General features: G+C 60.5%; 4 protein-coding genes across 22 annotated transcripts in view; 2 read left to right on the plus strand and 2 right to left on the minus strand.

The window, feature by feature from the left end:
* CIAO3 (cytosolic iron-sulfur assembly component 3) overlaps positions 1 to 2,211 on the plus strand; it is a 9,500-nt gene extending 7,289 nt beyond the window's left edge. For all 7 annotated transcript variants that reach the window (XM_081297998.1, XM_081297997.1, XM_081298001.1 and 4 more), the window contains 4 exons: positions 128 to 200; positions 462 to 599; positions 1,075 to 1,232; positions 1,380 to 2,211. In XM_081297998.1, coding sequence (XP_081154124.1) covers positions 128 to 200; positions 462 to 599; positions 1,075 to 1,232; positions 1,380 to 1,618 — 608 coding nt within the window. In that variant the 3' untranslated portion in view covers positions 1,619 to 2,211. The remainder of the gene's footprint in view (positions 1 to 127; positions 201 to 461; positions 600 to 1,074; positions 1,233 to 1,379) is intronic.
* A 28-nt stretch (positions 2,212 to 2,239) lies between these two features.
* HAGHL (hydroxyacylglutathione hydrolase like) lies at positions 2,240 to 4,902 on the minus strand. 3 transcript variants are annotated; one of them, XM_081298017.1, is made up of 8 exons: positions 4,486 to 4,900; positions 4,089 to 4,153; positions 3,888 to 4,005; positions 3,693 to 3,801; positions 3,510 to 3,613; positions 3,256 to 3,354; positions 2,961 to 3,040; positions 2,240 to 2,659 (listed from the first exon to the last, which is right to left on the minus strand). In XM_081298017.1, exons 1-8 carry the CDS (start codon positions 4,843 to 4,845, stop codon positions 2,497 to 2,499), a joined length of 1,098 nt encoding a protein of 365 aa, XP_081154143.1. In that variant the 5' UTR covers positions 4,846 to 4,900; the 3' UTR covers positions 2,240 to 2,496. The 3 variants fall into 3 exon arrangements, with proteins under 3 accessions (XP_081154143.1, XP_081154142.1, XP_081154144.1); XM_081298016.1 differs by having other exon boundaries at positions 3,256 to 3,357; positions 4,486 to 4,898; XM_081298018.1 differs by lacking the exons at positions 3,510 to 3,613; positions 3,693 to 3,801 and having other exon boundaries at positions 3,256 to 3,357; positions 4,486 to 4,902.
* Positions 4,903 to 6,242: 1,340 nt separating this feature from the next.
* CCDC78 (coiled-coil domain containing 78) lies at positions 6,243 to 9,718 on the plus strand (the record flags this gene model as incomplete). Its single annotated transcript, XM_081297105.1, has 14 exons — positions 6,243 to 6,302; positions 6,534 to 6,653; positions 6,736 to 6,822; positions 6,949 to 7,125; positions 7,214 to 7,264; positions 7,376 to 7,461; positions 7,580 to 7,661; positions 7,749 to 7,874; positions 8,079 to 8,254; positions 8,321 to 8,465; positions 8,610 to 8,689; positions 9,268 to 9,337; positions 9,404 to 9,504; positions 9,593 to 9,718. 14 exons carry the CDS (start codon positions 6,243 to 6,245, stop codon positions 9,678 to 9,680), a joined length of 1,449 nt encoding a protein of 482 aa, XP_081153231.1. The 3' UTR covers positions 9,681 to 9,718.
* An 85-nt stretch (positions 9,719 to 9,803) lies between these two features.
* LOC308650899 (adenine nucleotide translocase lysine N-methyltransferase-like) lies at positions 9,804 to 16,746 on the minus strand. Of its 11 annotated transcripts, none has more exons than XM_081297401.1 (8): positions 16,485 to 16,746; positions 15,868 to 16,259; positions 15,061 to 15,120; positions 14,681 to 14,982; positions 10,691 to 10,795; positions 10,458 to 10,598; positions 10,226 to 10,276; positions 9,804 to 10,082 (listed from the first exon to the last, which is right to left on the minus strand). In XM_081297401.1, exons 1-8 carry the CDS (start codon positions 16,580 to 16,582, stop codon positions 9,834 to 9,836), a joined length of 1,398 nt encoding a protein of 465 aa, XP_081153527.1. In that variant the 5' UTR covers positions 16,583 to 16,746; the 3' UTR covers positions 9,804 to 9,833. The 11 variants fall into 11 exon arrangements, with proteins under 11 accessions (XP_081153527.1, XP_081153529.1, XP_081153524.1 ...); XM_081297403.1 differs by having other exon boundaries at positions 10,215 to 10,276; positions 15,859 to 16,259; XM_081297398.1 differs by having other exon boundaries at positions 15,859 to 16,259; positions 16,485 to 16,745.
* Positions 16,747 to 17,094: the final 348 nt, after the last annotated feature.

Below are 17,094 nucleotides of genomic sequence, written 5' to 3' on the forward strand. Positions count from 1 at the left end.
GGGGTCATCCTTTCCCACCTCTGGCTGGGTGAATATGTGGGCCTGCTGGGGCCAAGATGCAGCTGCCAGGCATGTGAGCAGCTTGAGGTTCGAGCGGCTGGAGCACCCGTGCTGTGGTCCCACACAGGAGAAGTCCTCGAGCTGCTGGAAGAGGAGGGGGTCTCGCTCTCAGAGCTGGAGCCAGCCCCTCTGGATGGCCTGTAAGTCAGCAGAGGGAACCAGGCTGCTGTGGGGTGGGCAGTGCCTCTCCTTCCCTCCCATGGCCTGCCCCAGGCCTGAGAGGCACAACCCAGCTTGGAGAGGCCTGAGCTCCCCGGGACAGTGTCAGACACACCAGGGGCCCTGGGGTCATGCCAAGACGTTCCTTTGTGCCCAGGACTTGTTTCCCACCTAGAAAAGCTTGAACACAGCTGTGCTGAGGCCCCACTCTCCTCACCCACACTGACCTGCCCCTTCCACAGGTCCAGCAGCACATCTGCTGAGGAGCCCATCAGCCACCGGGGTGGGGGCTCGGGGGGCTACCTGGAGCATGTGTTCCGGCATGCAGCAAGAGAGCTCTTTGGAGTCCATGTGGATGAGGTCACCTTCAGGCCTTTGAGGTCAGTGGGGTGGCCTGGGGCACCAGGACAGGACAGCCATAAAGCTCCTAGACTGGTGCCTCCCCAGCCCTGGGTCCTCTTGGTGGGCTTGGTGGTAGACCCTGGAGCACTGGGCACAAGTGGGGGCCTCAGTTTCCCCCTTAGCAAAGATCCTGAGCCCAAGGCCGCTGTCCTCAGGACAGGTGGATACCAGTGACACCTGCATCTGGGAGGGAGGGCAAGGCTAGGTCCTCCTTTGCCATGCCTCAAGACCAGCCTTAGGAAAGGGGACTCGCATTTCACAGGTGAGGAGACAGACCTGGGAGAGGTTAAGGTCACCTGGACCTCTGGTTGGAGGGAGCACTCCACTCGTTCTACCCTCCCTCCCCTGCCCAGGAGCAGGGGGTGAAGTGCTGAGTTCCCCTATCCCAGCAGGGCCCCTGTGTGTGTACAGGAGCCTGGTGTTGGTGGTGCATATAGTCTCTCCCATCCTCAGGAACAGGGACTTCCAGGAGGTGACCCTGGAGAGGGAGGGCCAGGTGCTGCTGCACTTTGCCACTGCCTATGGCTTCCGCAACATCCAGAACCTGGTGCAGAAGATCAAGCGAGGCCGCTGCCCCTACCATTATGTGGAGGTCATGGCCTGCCCCTCAGGTGCACCTCCCGGCAGGAGATGGCAGGGGTGGGGGCTGCTGGGATGGAGTTGGCAGCACCCCTCCAGCGCTGGAGGAGGTGAGTGGGGAGAGGGTGTGCACTTTGACCCCACCTGACACTCTTGTGACCATAACCTGCTCTGCACAGGATGCCTGAATGGTGGAGGCCAACTCAAGGCCCTGGACATACCCAGCAAAGACCTTCTCCAGCAGGTGGAGAGCCTGTATAGCATGGTCAGGATGGAGACACCTGAGGATGTGCCTGGGGTCCAGGAGCTGTACCAGCAGTGGCTGCAGGGTGAGAGCTCAGAGCGGGCCAGCCGCCTGCTGCACACCCAGTACCATGCCATAGAGAAGCCCAGCTCGGGCCTGAGCATCAGGTGGTAGGAGGCCTCGAGGTCTGCTGGGGCCAGCGCCCAGCAGCACAGCCTCTCACCTCAGACCCCAGGGCTCTCCCAGAACCAAAAGGAGCTGCACAGTGTGTTAGAGCCCATGTTAAAGTGGGTTCCAGATACACACAGGATTTCGTGGTCTGGAAATGTGACCTGTGCCTGCACACCCCGGGCTCTGTACTGGCTTTGCAGGTAGGGTGAGGGGTGGAAGACGAGGCTGAAGGTTCTCTGAGGTTTGGGACTCTCTTCCACTGGCCCTTCTGTGGACATTGCCTTTCCTGGCCATGGTGGCTCTATAGTGAGGGGCTCCGGAGTTCCTGCAGGTGCTATCCCTGAAGTCTGGAATCACCTGGAAGCCACAGGGCAGGGGGCAGGTGACGACTAGTAGTGTCAAGTATGGGGACTGCTGCAGGAAAGGACATCTGGACTCCTGAAACTAGGGTTACAGAGTTGTGGGCCTAAGGTCAGCTCTGTATCTTAGGCTGCATCCCTGCACAAGTCTTCCCTGGCCATCATGCCATCATGGCTGGGTTCCTGCCAGGCCCGTCTCTGACCCAGTTTCACCTCTGATAAAGGACATGCCCAGCACGTCTGGAATCACTGCTGTCTTGGAGCGTCGGTGCCCCAAAGGGCCTCTCAGAGATTTATTCACTGAGCAGAACCCAGGCAGGACTGCTCAGGCACAGACAGGTGTGTGGCTGCACAGAGGTCCTGCAGGTCTACCTCCAGGAGCAGTGGAGGAGAGTACCACTTGCTGATCCTCAAAGGCTGGGCATACAGCCAGGCAGGTCCACAGAGGCCACCCTTGTGTAGGTCCAGGCAGACTGAGAGTCGTGGGAGGAGCAACATGGAGTTGAGTGGGCCCTGGGTGGCTCACTTCTGGTGGCCCAAGAGCCTCCACTGCAGTGCGAGGAGTGCCTGGGCCTGTGGCTGTGGTGGCTCCACAGCCTGCTGGAAGCAAGCCCGCTCCCTGCACAGCACCTCCAGGACCTCAGCTGGGGCCACTTTGCCTGTGAACTTGCGTACCGCCTCTTCTCTGTAGGGGAGGGGCACAGTGGGGAATGGCTGGACACTAGGCTACCCATGGGGGTGGGAAGGGACAGGGCACTGGATGCATGACAGGACAATACTTAATGTGGGCCTCTCCTGGTGCCAGGGACACTCAGCCCAATTAATGGCCCCCAGACAACTAACCAAATGGCTGCCAAGGAGGTCCCAGGGAAGGCAGGCTGGCATTGCCAGCTGGTTCCACAGGGAGGGAGATGCCTCCCAGGCTGCCTTGATGACTGTAGCTCAAGCCCCACCCAGGGGGAGGCCCCAGACATGGCCATACTCACGCCACCCTCAGGAAGGGATTGTACAGCAGCTCCTCGCCCAGGGTGGATGGCACAGTGGGCACATCATCCTCATCTCTTTTCTGCAGCGACCATAGGCCCTTGTCATAACCAGGCTTTTCCTGACAGTCCCAGCCTGCTTGGCTGTGGCCACAGGGCCACATATCCCATGCAAAGCCAGCAGTGGCCACCAAGGCTAATCATGCTGACCCTGGGGATTCTCCTGCAGCCAAATTCAAAAGAGCATGTGCTCTCCCCACTGCACATCCCTCCCGTTAAGGGGCAAGAAGTGGCCTACCTGGGCCCAAGACAGTTTGGCTCTCACGTGGTCATTGTGGGGCTCCACTGTGTGTGCAAACTCCAGATTGCGCAGTGTGTGCTCATGGCCACAGAACACCTTCTGGAGAAAGGGCATTCAGTGTGCAGAGCACTACTGCAGGCAGAGGTGGGAGGTGCTCAGGACCTGGCCCTGGGCCCACCATCTGGACCCAGACAGGGCATGAGGGTTCCCAGAGGAAGCACAGCACTAAGCAGGGTCTGGACCCCACGCACCGTCTGTGGGGGCAGGGTGCCAAGGGTCTCTGTCAGACTCTGGTACATCTGCTGGGCAGTGCCTTCCAAGTGCCAGCCACAGCCAGCCACGGACAGTGCATCCCCTGTGGGAGGAGGGTAGGTAAGAGGAGATGGGAAGCCTGGTCAGAGAAGATGACAGGGTGACCTCTGGGCTGTGGGTACCCGAGAAGAGGGCAGGTGGGTCCAGGCTTTCATCCTCCCAAAGGAAGTAGCTCATGTGGCCAGAGGTATGGCCAGGCGTCAGGAGGCAGCGCACATGGATGGCCCCAAACTGCAGAGGGGCAAGCGGACCTGTGAGGGCGGGTAGGGGGTGGGTCGTCCCTTCCCGCATTTCCCATGTGCGTACTCAGTACTCACCTGTAGTTCCTCCTCATGTACCAGCATGCGGGTCAGCCCACAGATGCGTTTGTCCCCGCCCATCACCACCATCCCCGGTTGTAGCCGCGCCAGCTCCACGTTGCCCCGAGCGTGGTCCCTGTGGACCCACAGCGGAAGGAGCAGTTACCTCTAGTCAGGGAAAGGCGTCTTCAAGCCTCCGTACGCCCCACCTGTACTCACCAGTGGTGGTGGGTGGTTAGCACCGTGGTCAAAGACACTCCCTCTCGACCTGCGATCTCCAGCAGCTGAAAGGAATAAAGTCATGGTGATTTGGACGTCTGGATGAGCTGCTCCCTCCATACTACACCGCCGCCAGTACCTAGGACAGCGCAGAGGAGGGCCTGTATCCTGCATGCAATTAGCGGGTGCCCCGCTATACAAGGGCAGTTAAGCACTGGATAAAGGACACGCGTGCCAAGGCAGCCCTAATTTAGGAAGCCCCAAGATCATCGGGAGACCAGAGATCGAAGAAGAGGATGGGACAGTCTGCTCCAGCCAGGGTGGGGGATTTGGCGTGTAGCACTCAAGGCTGCCTAGACCTTCAATGGTGTTCCTGCCACCCCCGACCGTCCCTTACCCTCTTGGGCACCGCCACATCCACAGCCACAGCCTCTCGCGTGTCCTCCTCGATGACCAGGTACATATAGTTATCCTCAAGCACAGGAATGACCTTGACTTTCATGGTGGCAGAACTCAGCCACCCCACGCCTCCTCCAAAAGAAGGCCCCCACAGCCTACTGAGCCCTTCTGGGCAAGACGGGGACACGGACAGACACACACGCGCGCGCGCAGAAGGTGCAAAGAGCCCTGCTTCAGGAACTCCTGAAGATCCGCGTGCAGGTTCAAGGCGGCCTCGTTGGGGCCCCGCCTTCCGCTCGCAGCCCCGCCTCCCAACGGGCCCTGCCCCTAGTCCGCAGGCCACGCCTCCTCCCACCATCCCGCCCTGTAGCCACAGAGGGACCCCAGACTCCAGACAGGTGGTCCCGACAACCCCTCACGACACCTGTGCAGATGGCCTGGAGGACGCTCGACTGACCGACGGAGGCAGGGCCTTAGGCCCAGAGGAAGCCTGTCGTTCTACTCGGCGGCTGGCCTTCACTGCCCGGCCAGGTACTGATGCTGGCTGGAGGGAACGCGCATGCGCAGTGGAGTGTGGCGCATACGCCTTGACCTGGTTCCGGACACATGCCGCCTGCTCACAGAAACCTTCCCTGCGCAAGCTTTCCGAGACTGCTACCAGTATTGGAATGTCCGCACCCTTCCTCTCAGGCTAGGGGTAGGGAGGGCTGTATAGCTTATTTACCAGCCTATCCCAAGTTTCGGCCAGCACCTGGAGGTACACCGAAGGCATCTATCTGAAGAGTGTACGAAGCGTTAGCCAGACGCGGTGGTGCACATCTGTAATCCCAGCTGCTCAGGAGGTTGAGGCAGGAGAATCGCGAGTTCAAAGCCAGCCTCAGCAAAAATGAAGCGCTAAGCAACTCAGTGAAACCCGGATGTGGCTCAGTGGTCGGAGTGCCCCTGAGTTCAATCCCCGGTACTAAAAAAAAAAAAAAAAAAAGAAAAGTAAAGTGCACGAACCAGGTGCAGTGGCCAGTGTCTGTAATCCCAGCGCCTCAGGAGGTTGAGGAAGGAGGTTTGGGGGTTCAAAGTCAGCCTCAGCAACTGTATCTAAATAAAATATTTTAAAAGGGTTGAGGATGTAGCTCAGTGGTTAAGGAGCCCTGGGTGGGTTCGATCCTCAGCACCACATAAAAATTAATTAAAGATATTTAAAAAAAATAAACTGGGGCTGGGGATGTGGCTCAAGCGGTAGCGCGCTCGCCTGGCATGCGTGCGGCCTGGGTTCGATCCTCAGCACCACATAAAAACAAAGATGTTGTGTCCGCCGAGAACTAAAAAATAAATATTAAAAAAAAAAATTTCTCTCTCTCTCCTCTCTCACTTTCTCTTTAAAAAAAATAAAAAATATAAAAAAATAAACTGTCGAATCCACATGGTAGGATAGGACATTCCTCGTAAGCACAGCAGTACCAGCAACTGCATTTTTAGTTTCCATATACCGGATCCAGGTGAATGCCCTGGGTGTTGGTCTTCATTTCCCAAATGAGGAAATGGCCCAGAAAGGAGCCGACGCCATAATTGTAAGGAACCAGGTTCCCCAGTCCTTCCTCCCAACCGCCAAACTGCCTTGCCCTGTGGGCGTAACTCTGGCATCTCCAAGACCAACAGAGGCCTTGGCAACGCTGACACTCTGTGGAGCAACAGCCACCAGGCAGCCATCCTAGAGCAGGTCAGGGGGCCAGGTGCAGCAGGCTGGAATTCCTGCTGCCTATGGAGTGGGTGGCAGCCCCAGGGCCCAAGCAGAGGGCCCCTCCTCGAGCCTTGGAGAATGTGAGTCCTTCTAGGACACTGCTGCAGCTGTGGCCACCACCCTGACATCAGTTAGGTCCTTCATCTCCCTCAGAGGCCGGGGTGGGGGACCCTGCACCCTGGGTCTGGTCCTGGCCAGGGAAGGGCTGCCCCAGCTCAGCAGGGTTGGCATGTCAGATGACCCTATCAGTGCAGGGGCCGCAGCCCAGACCTGAAACCCACCTGGGCATGGGGTGAATGGTGCCTCCCTAGGCTGTGCCCCAAGCAGAAGCCTGGCTGCCAGGAGTCTCTTGTGGCACCTCAGCCTGGGCCACCAGCCTGGAGGGAGAGCTTCCGTCAGATCTGGAGCTGAGCGAGGAACAGCGGCTACAGGTGGGGATGGGACCCCAAGGTATTGGCAGAAGCAGGGGCAGCAGGGTCTCACAGGCAGCACTCTTATCCTGGCCACACACAGATCTCCAAGGAGCTGGTCGACCTTCAGATTGCAACTCATCGCCTGCAGGAGCAGCACGAGGCTGAAGTCTTCCAGCTGAAGAGGGAGGTGAGCAGCTGTAGAAGCCCAGGTGTGCCAGATGATCACACCAGGGCAGGTGGTGCCTGGGAGTGCACACGCATTCAGTATCGCCCTGTCCTTTGTATACCGTCTGCTCACCCTGATGACCCACAGGTCCTTCGGCTGGAGAGCCGGGTGCTGGAGCTGGAGGTGCGTGGAAATCATATCAGCCAGGGGCATGTGGACCCAGCAGAGGTCAACCAAGTACAGAAGTTCAATCAAGAAACCCAGGGGCCCAGACAGTCTGCCCACCACAGCCACCAGGTCACCCTGACCACAGGAAGAGCCCAGGTGGGTGAGGCTGTTGGGGGCCTCCTCAGGCACAGTTGAGATGGGACCTGCTCACCCACTCCTCACCCCTGCCTTCTCACCCATGCAGGTGCAACCCAAGGATGTCCTGATCCCTAAGCCATTGAAACTGGAGGATAGTGTGAGCACTCTGTAGCCTAACCTGGGAATCCTCTGGGGTTCTCCCAGCCCAGGGTGGGAATGGGACCCAGAGCTTGGGGTCTCAGGCAGCCAGCTCTTGTGTGCCCTACAGCTGCTGGGAACCCAGGAGCTTCGGGGTGAAGTGAAATGGGTGCTGGAACATCACAGGGCCCTGCAGCAGACACTGGAGACACGGGTGTGAGTGGCCACCTCTCCTGGGTCTGGGAGGGCCTGTCAGGGCACAGTACTCACAGCAGCCATTCTCAAGGGGCTGAGGAACCCCTCACCCTGGCCTGGCTGAGCTTCACATCATTAGCAGGGCAGCCCTGGGCCAGCAGCTGCAGGGAGCACAAGAGGAAGCCAGGGCAGCTGGACAGCGGCTAGCTGCACAAGCAGTGGTGAGCATCACCCCCCACACCCTGTGTGCTTCGAGATCCAGCAGTAGGTATCCTCCAAGTGCAGCAAGATCCCTCCCTCACCCCCAGATGCTGTCCACCTGCCAGGGCCAGCTCCGACAGGCCCAGGTTGAGAACGCCCGGTTGCAGCTGCAACTGAAGAAGCTGAATGAGGAGTATGCCCTCCGGCTGCAGCGCTGCGCCCGAGAGGCAGTGGTGAGCACCAGGCCAGGGGCCCTGTGGTGGAGAGGGGAGGCCTGTGAGTCCCAGGAAGCCCACATCTGGTCTGGGCATGCTGGACAGCTTCAGGGAGACCCTAGGGATGGGATTGGGCCCAACCAGGTCACCCTGCCAGCTCCAGCCCAGCCCCCAAACCTAGCTCCCCCTAGTGCTGCCCCAGCATCAACTCACCTTCTCCAGGGATATGCAGATGGTGCAAGCCAGGCGGCCCTTCAGACTTTCCTGGAGGCCACTCTGCAGGACATCCGGGCAGCACATCACAGTCGTGAGCAACAGCTGGCCCGGGCTGCTAGGGCCTACCGAAAGCACCTGGCAGATCTGAGCCGTAGGCATGAGGAGCTGCTGGCCACACACAGGTGGGCCCCACTCTCATCTGGGCACTTGGGGTGGTATGGCCCTACATGACCCCACGTATGGCTCAGTGTGCAGCAGGAGCAGCCGCAGGCACTAGCAGACCCAGACAGGACAACTGGGACCCTCAAGGCTACCTTTACTACAGCCACAGACCTGAAGCCACTGTCTGTGCCCCTGGCCACTGAGCTCAGCCACCTGCAGGAGAAGGATGAGGTGAGCTCCTCTCTCTGCTAGCTCACACTGTCTAGGGGCACAGAGCTCCAGAACTGACCCCAGTCTCATCCCAGGCTCAACAAAGCCCCAGCCCCAGGGCCTCAATGGCCTGCCTCCTTCAGCCAACCAAGGGATCTTTTATAGCACAGCCAGTTCAGGATGCTGCCCTTGTGCCCACGAAAGGGACCTGGTGAAGCCTCCTCCCAGGAGACCTCAGAGCCACTGTGAGTGCCCTCCTGTGGGTGAGTGGGGAGAGGGCAGATCATACAACACTGAAGCAGAGCTTTCTGCCAGTCTAAAGTGAACAAAATGGCTGGTCTCTGGCCCAGGGTCTTCCAGTTTGTACAGAGGAAGTAAGGTGGCTGCTGGGCCAAGTGCTGATGTGTGAAGAGGGCCCTGCCAGGAGAAAGGCCAATCTTGAATGGAGAAGATCAGGGAGAGCCCATCTGAGGGAGGACCATTTCAGCTGATACCTGGAGGACCCAGGATAAAGACAGGCTGGGAGCAGGTTGCCTGGTGACCTGGCCAGCCCTTGCCTCCAGGCCTCTACCTCCCCAGCTATACAGTGGGCAGGGCTCTTGAAGTAGTACTTCCCAGGGTTTGGAGAACAAAACACCCAATGGGTTAACATCGCAGTAGACTGGGGTCACCATCTGAGCTTGCCCATGGCTTAGCATTCCCTGAGTGGCCATTGGGCCCCTCATGCACAGGAGCTCCAAGGCCTGGGCAGGGTACGGTGTCCCAAATCACTCCAATAAGTTCCAGGTCAGCCCTCAAGACTGCCTCTTCTCCCCTCTCACAGGAGCCTGGATACCAACTCCTGGGCCCAGATCTGCCAGAAGCTCCAGGACTTCGCCCGAGGCACTCAGGTAGTGGGGAGGGCTGGAAAGGGCCCCTCTGCACACTCTGCCCTGGCTTAAGGCTCATGCTCCTCCCAGGCAGAGCTGGAATGTGAGCGAGCACAGCTGCTGGTGCGGGCCACCAAGGCTGAAGAGCAGCTTTCAGAGCTACAGGAGTATGTGGACCAGCACCTGGGAAGGTGAGCTGAATGGGAGAGGACCTTAGTCTGGGTGGGGGAAGATAGTCCATAGTCAGGTAGATGATTTTAACCTGATTCCTCTGAGCAGGTATAAGCAGGAAATCCTGAGGCTGAGGAAGCTGGTGGGTGCAGGGAACCCCTGGAAAGCGGGAACCACACCTCCAGCCAATCCCTAACATCCAAGGACACAGCCGGCCTTCTGAGGAGCACAGAGCAGACCCCTTCATAGCCAGCAATGGAGGCTCCCCCACACCCCAGTAATCCCTGCACCCCACAACCCCACTATCCACAAAATAAGCCTGTGATCTATGAGCCTTTATTGTGTCCAGTCAGCCAGCCTGAGAATTGGGGAGGCTGGGGGCCAAGGCAGAACCAGGTCCTGGGGTGGACAGGATGGGGCAGGATGTGGCAGCAGGTCTGGCATGGTGGACGTCCATGTCGACATCGTAGGCCCAGACCCGATCTAGGCCTTCACCTATCACAGCCACAGGCTGCCAGGTGGGTAGGGGGAAGCGTCCAGATACCACACGAGCCCCGGCAGGCAGCTCCGCCAGCAGTTTATCTTCCAGCAAGGGGAGCTGTGGGAGAGAGAAGTGGTGAGGAGGTGGCAAGGGCAGCAGGACCCAACCTGCCCTTGTCCAGCACCCATCCCCAGGCCTCAATGCAGCACATGCCAGTGTGTGGCCCCAACTCCTGGTGAGGCTGCAGACCTCAGACCTACCACGCTGGGGGCCAGGAACACGGACACGTTTTGGCAGTCCCTCAGGCTCACCTGTGAGAAGGAGAGTCACCGGCAGGGGGAGGGGGCTGGCGGCCTGGGTCCCTGCAGTTTCAGACCTGACCCCTGGCCCACCCAGGAGTCAGAGAAACCTGGGGCTGCCAGAAGGCTGACCAAGGCAGAATCTGAAGCATAATCAGCTGTGGATCTCAGGGGTCTAGGTCCCCTAGGTTACCTTCCAGAGATCCTCACGAAGGTAGCAGACGCTGCCAGCACAACCGGCCCTCCAGGCATGCAACCTCGCAAGCCCCACAAGCCACGGGTTCAGTTCGTAGCCCACAGCCGGGCGGAGACCGCACCTGTGGGCCGCCAACACCTGCCGGCACCAGCAGTTCAGGACCCGAATGTTGGGGAGGGACGACCACACCAAGGGCAGGGAAGACACACATGTACACACAGGCGCCTTACAATTCTGCCGTCTCCAGAGCCCAGATCCACCATTTTTCCCGGGCGACCACGCAGCAACGACAACACATGCTCAACCTGCCGTGCACTGGCGCCTACATAGGGTACCTGGGCGAGATTAAGTGGGCGGGCTGAGGGCCAGAATCCATGGGCCACGTCCCCTCGCAATCACCAGGTGGGGGCAGAATTTGCCTCCTGGACAAGAACTGGAAGTTCTGTGGTGGACTTTCCTGCCGCACCCAGAGCAGGTGTCAACCCAAAGCCCCGCCCAGCGTTTAGCTGCAGTCACTTTTCCGCACACCGGCGCCGTCCCTGCCATTCCAAGGCGACGCCTCCGCCCCACACCGCAACCCACGCCATGTACCTGCCCAGAGTCCCACCCTTAGTGGTCTCGCCCTTCCACACACCCCAGTCCCACCCACCGGCCGGGCCCGCACCCTTCCTAGTCCCACCCCTTCGCAGCCCCGCTCTTAACCCGGTCCCGTCCCCCGGTCAGGGACCGAACCACTCGTGGTCCCACCCCTCCGTACTCCCTGCCCCCGGCCGCGGTCCCGCCCAGCTGAGGTTCCGCAGCGCGGCCAAGCCTCGCCCGCACCTGCAGCCGCAGAGGCACTCGGCGGAAGCCTGGCTGCAACAGCAGCGCCCACACGGCGTAGGCGGCCAGCCCCGAGCTCGCCGCCGCCTGCAGCAGCTCCAGCGCGCCCAGCCGCCGCTCGCGCAGCTCCGTCAGCGCCTCGGCAGGGTCGTCGTGCTCCATGGCTGCGGAACACGCGGCTCAGGGTCCTCCCGCCTCCAAGCCCTTTCCCTCCGCCGTGCCCCGTCGGTTACGCGCCTTCCCAGCGCTGCTCGGGCGAGTACCGGTGGCTGAGCGGAGGCCGGGACTAGACGCCGGAAGTTGCCGCAGGCCCACTGGCTGGTGCGTCGCGCGTTCGGCTCCGCCGGCCCCAGCCCAGAGCTCTCCCGCGGGTTCCGGGCGGCGGCGCCCTGCGGTTGCAGCGGCCCGGGTGGTCAGCAACCCTCGCGGGACACACGGGGCCGCGGCCTGCTCTTAGCCGGCGGCAGTTGGCTCGGTCGTCCCACAATGCGGGCGACTATCGGGGCCTGTCCTGGCATGGGAACGTCCGAGCGGGGGCGGAGGCCCCAGCCTCCCGAGCGTGCACCGGAGAGGGGTGCGTTGGTGGGTCCGGCGGGAAGGGCTTGCTGCGGGCCTTGGGTCATAGCCAAGTCCTCACAAGGCTGACTTGGAGACCGGCGCGGGTTTCGCTGACCAGGACACCCTGGAAGCCAGCCAAACCCAGAGCGGTCCCGGGAGGACATCCTGCAAGCTCCCTCCCACAGCGAGGACCGTTAAGCGGGAAGGGAGGATGCGCTGGAGTTGGAGGGCCAGGGAGGAGGGGCTTGACAGGAAAGACTGGGGCGAGGAGACAGATGTTGGCTCTCTTCGGAGTGTGGTGGGAGGGGCGCCGGATGCGAGAGATTGGCCTCTGGCAGCTGGCCCAGCATTGGGGGTGGAAGGCAGCTAAGATCACCTCCTCCAGAAAGTGAAAAAGGGTTGACTGGCTCCTGGTAAAGCTCTGGGGTGGAGGCGGCAAGGAAAGGGACAGAACCTTGGATCAGGCAGCTGGTCACCTCATCACCCCAGACTGAGGACGAATGTTCTTGAATGTCATTGCCATGTCTGTGCACACAGCCTGGCTTGGCTGCTCAGCCATTCACATCCTGGTCAGGGGACCCACAAGGATGGAAACTGCTTCCAGAAAAGTGGGTGTGCCCAAGGCCAACCCTTCAGCCCCAATTGCAGAGTGTCTTCCATGCCTGCCTGTACATTGGCCCTAGCCTAACCAGACTGAGGGACAGTTGAGACAGTTGTCCCTGGGCAGCAGCAAAGCCTCCGTGCACTGCACTGGGGAGGAGGCCTGTACACCAGCTCCTAGGGACCTATATCCTAGGGGGCTATAACTGGGCCCTCCAAGAGAAGGAAGGATGTGCACTGAGCTCCAGGTGTGGAAGCCCTGTTCTTGGGGGACTCCTTGCATTATTTCCAGTACCTGGAGCCATGTCTGGCTCCAGTAAGGCTCTCCGGAACTGCACCTGGTGACTCTTACACTCACACCAGAACTCTGCTCTTCTGCCTTTGGGCACTCAGCAGCCAAGGCCTGCCTGCCTAAGTTCACACACATGAAGGCATCTCTGACCTTCATGGAGCCCTCAGGCCAGCTCCTGCAGTTCCAGTCCACTTCTTACCCACACCATTTCCTTTGCTATCTCCTCTCTCACTTCTTAGGCCTTGGCCACTTGTCTTCTGGGACTCCTGGAGCACCAAAGTCTCCTGTGCCCTTCTGTCTGAGAAGCAGAGCACTGTTGGAAAGTCTGATTTCTCTGGATGGTTGTGTGGGTAGGATGTTCAGGAACCTTCCAGGCTACATGAGTTGAGGGTCCCCCAGTACACCTGCCCAGTGTATTTGTGGACTGGTGAACTGGGAGGTGGTCTATAAGCATCAGTGGATGTGGCCCAGAGGGGAGGTTGTGGGAACAGGTCTCTGCACTGACTGTGGGAAACTGGCCAGAGAATTAAGCCAGGTACCACAGGTGAGGATGCTACTCAGCCCTAGGGGAAGAACCTCCCCAGAATAGGTGAGCAGTGGGAGAGTCCAGGGTTCCCTCTTTCTCTGCTCCTGAAGATGCTGGGGGGTGGGAGTAAGGGTCTGGAGTCCAAGGGGTGGTCCATGTTGCAGATGAAAAGTGGAGGTCTGAGTGCTGAGGATGCATGGTTGAGGAGATGAGAGGAAACAGTGGGAGGAGACCCAGTAGCGCCTGCCATCCATGGGTGCTCTCCTACCCTCCTCCTCAGTCTCAGGAAGCAGGCAGTTGAATTCATGGGCACTTAGATAGCCAGTCCCCTGGAGGTTCCAAGGCAGCCACTGAGCAGTCTGTGTGGCACAGGGCACTTGGTCAGCCCAGTCTGGAGCAAGGGTGTGTGGATCCTATACAGGTTTGTCCCTCTCCTAGCCTCAATTTCTTGCCTGAAAGACGACAGACCCATTCAACCTCTGGGCTCCATCCTTGCCTCTGCCCCTTTCCCCAGTGAGAGCAGACAAAGATGAAAAGCTTGGCCCTGAGGTCCCCCAGCATTAGAGCTGTGACTCTTTCCCAATAGCTGAGGGGTTGAGGGTAAGCGGAATCTACTCTTCCAGGGCTGGAGAGCCCTAGTGCACACCCCCATGCAGGGGCTTTCAGCCTCAGGGCCTTGAGCTTTGTCCAGGGCCTCACTAGCCCTTATGCAGCTGGGAGGCTGAGGAAGAAGGCAGGGACAGCAACAATGGGACCAGTGGCGGGAAACGGTCCTTAGAGACCCTATTGTGCACCCCACTCGCCGGAAACAGACAAGCAGGATCCCACAGTGGAGACCCCACACCCTGCAGGCTCCTTGCCATGTCTGGATGCTCAGCACGTTGCAGGGGCCTCTGGACAGAGGGGCCCATTCTTCCCAGAGGGCGGGACTGGGCCAAAGATGACTGGCTCACAACAGCTACAGAGGGAATTGGCACTCTGCCAGACTGCAACCCCTTTCCTTCACAGGATGGGCTTAGAGCTGGGGGTGATGCCTACCTGCCTGCCCCCACACACCTGAGGGACCCCAGACCCCCTGGTCTTGGGAGTTATGGCACCTTTTGCTCCTCCTCTGAGCCCCAGAAGCACCTGGTGTTGGAGGCAACAGCCAGCCAATAAGCCAGACGCATGGGTAAGGTCCAGGCTGAGAAGGGGTGGGCAAAGACAGTAGAGGGAAAAGGAAATTAAATGAGGCAGGTGCAGGGTTGTGCTGGCCAAAGGAGACCAGATCTACCATGTGATCAGTATTCTTATTGATTATCCCTAACCCTTGGAAGCAGCTGGGAACATAAATGCATCCAGAAGCCACCCCTTCCCCACCTCCCTCCCACACACCCTCCCTAGCACCCTGTCCCCTGAAAAAGGCCCTCAGTCCAGTGTCACCTCACAGGGGTGGAGGTGGGCAGCCTGGGCAGATGTGTAGGCTCGGGTGAATTCTTGGACGCGAGGGGCACAGCCCAGCCAGGCTTCACCAAAGCGGCTCCAGCCCATGAAGAGGAAGGTGCCTGGGCCAGGGCGGACACCACAGCGTAGCTGGGTTCGAATGAAGGCCTGCCCCTGGCCTGCAGGCCCCCCCATCCCCAACAGTGGCAGTGTCTGGCGGAGGATATGGGTGGCCACCACAGTGATGACAGACTCCTGCAGCTCCATGTCATGTGTGACCCTGTGGATGGTCCCGCGGATCACTGCGGGGAAACATGTTGGCCAGGGGTGGGCCATCAGGGGAGGGCAGGCCCCAGGCTCCCCCACACAGGGACACTCACCAAAGTCACTGGTACATGCAGCCAGGAGGAGCTCCTCATCACTGCAGGGCCTGCAGGCACCTGCATGCAGGAGGGATCATGAGCCCAGGCACCACCAGAAGTGCAGTCACATGGCATGTGTGCACACCTGTAGTCAGGAAATACCCTGGCAGGCAAGAGCCTGTGTGACACCCACCACAGACATGGGGCTGGGGGCTGTGTCCACCCAGACAGTGTCTTGGGGCACTCTTGAACACCCATCTCATATATACATACCAGCATTCGGGAGAGCAGCAGCCCTGCCAGAGTGGCAGGAGGTTATTGTGTGCTCTGGCTCTGGGGTTCCCATCTTTGGGGAAAGAGGTGGAACAGTGAGAGCCCCATCCCCTGCAGGGTCAGGCTGAAAGCTCCATGAGCAAAGAGCTGGGCCTGGTGCCCTGCAGAGGCAGGACTGCGTCTCCATGGTGACAGGGAGGCACACTGGACTTTTGTTGGCTGGGCTGGGGGAGGGGCATGAGGTCACCGCTAGGCCAGTGAGGACAGCTTTTGCCACAGGCTTTGACTCTGCCCGCCATCCCCTCCCCCCCAGCCCTTCAGGGACCCAAGTTTGCCAGGTTGGCCACCCCTTCCGCATTGCTCCCTGCCAGTTCTTTCCTTGATAAGAATCCCGAGGGTGGGGAGCTCAGCCAGAACCAAACAGGTGGATGGCTGACAACCGGCCGGACACTCTGCAGGGGGCTTACAAGTCCCATTCCAGCCAGTCCAAGGTAGGGTGCAACCTCGTGACTCCAACCTCCTCCCATCCAATTGGTCACTCACCATCCTCACCAAGGCCGTGGACTTGTGGAGGCAGTTCTGGGCTTCGGTCTTCACGCAGCTCAAAGCGGAAGGCGGCCACCCGGCGGCTGATGTCGCGGTGCGGTGTGGCCTGCAGGAAGAGGGCCCGGCGCTCGCGGGGACCCCAGTGCACGCAGCGGCCCCCTGCCAGGCCTGGACCCTCGGTCAGCAGCAACTCCAGGGAGCCGCCCTCCCGTTCAGCGAAGACCTGGGCGCCCGCGAAGGGCCGCGCTGGGCGCAAACAGGTGATGCCCGGCCTCGTGCCAAAGTCAGGAGCGCCCAGAGTCAGGCGAAGCGCCCCAGCCGGGTATAGCCACTCGATGGCGCCCTCCACACAGGCCAAGGTCAGCTGCCCCACGCTGCCGGGCTCCTGCGTCAGGCCGCTGGGGACAGAACAGCACTGAGGCGAGCTGCTGGTGTCCTTGGCCCGCACAGCCCGCTTTCCCGTAGTAATCGCAGAACACCGGCGCCCCCTTTGTGAAGGACACCGAGGTCCAGCATTCCTTGGATTCCTGGGGGAAGCGCACTCCCATCTCAAGGTGGGAGCGACGCAGTCTCCCAGATTCTCCAAAAGGGAGCACAGCCGGGCTTGCACGTAGGGCCCCTACCTGCCCCTCCAGCTGCAGCGGTCCTCCGAGTAGCCGGCGCGCACGGACACAGCCAGGAGGCCGCAGCAGAGTGCACAGAACAGCGCCGGGGGCGGCATGGCTCAGAGACGCGCCGGGGCTTCGGGTCTGGGGTCTTGGGGTGCTGCCTCTGGGCGGGGCGGCGGCGGGAGCAGCCCGGGCGCCGCCGCCCAGCCCGGCGCGGCTAGTCCGGGCCGCCCCCAGTAGCTCTGCGCTGCCCTCCCCCCGCTGCCCGGGCTCAGGGGGCCGAGGGCGGGGCGGAACGCTGGCCAATCAAGGCCCACCGTGGAACTTTCTGCCAATCGCAAAGGCTCTCGGGGGCGGGCCCAGTGCTCGGCGGGAGGACTGTCCAGCCCGCAAGGCCAAGTGGGACCTGTGGCTGTCCCTGCTCTTGCGCTGCGTCGCCCTTGCCGTCCTCCATCCCTGCCTTGCCGGTACTGAGCCATCCTGGTCACCACTGTCCTCCGAGTTCTGGAGCCCTAGATGGAGTGGCTGAGGAGGGCTTGGGTCCACCAGAAGAATGAGGGGCGGCTCACCCAGATGTTCCTGCCACGCCCCCTGAGTGGCAGCAAGTCTGGTCCTTTATGAGAGC

This window comes from Spermophilus citellus, assembly GCF_964194105.1.
Source record: "Spermophilus citellus genome assembly, chromosome: 6".
Taxonomy (NCBI): Eukaryota; Metazoa; Chordata; class Mammalia; order Rodentia; family Sciuridae; genus Spermophilus; species Spermophilus citellus.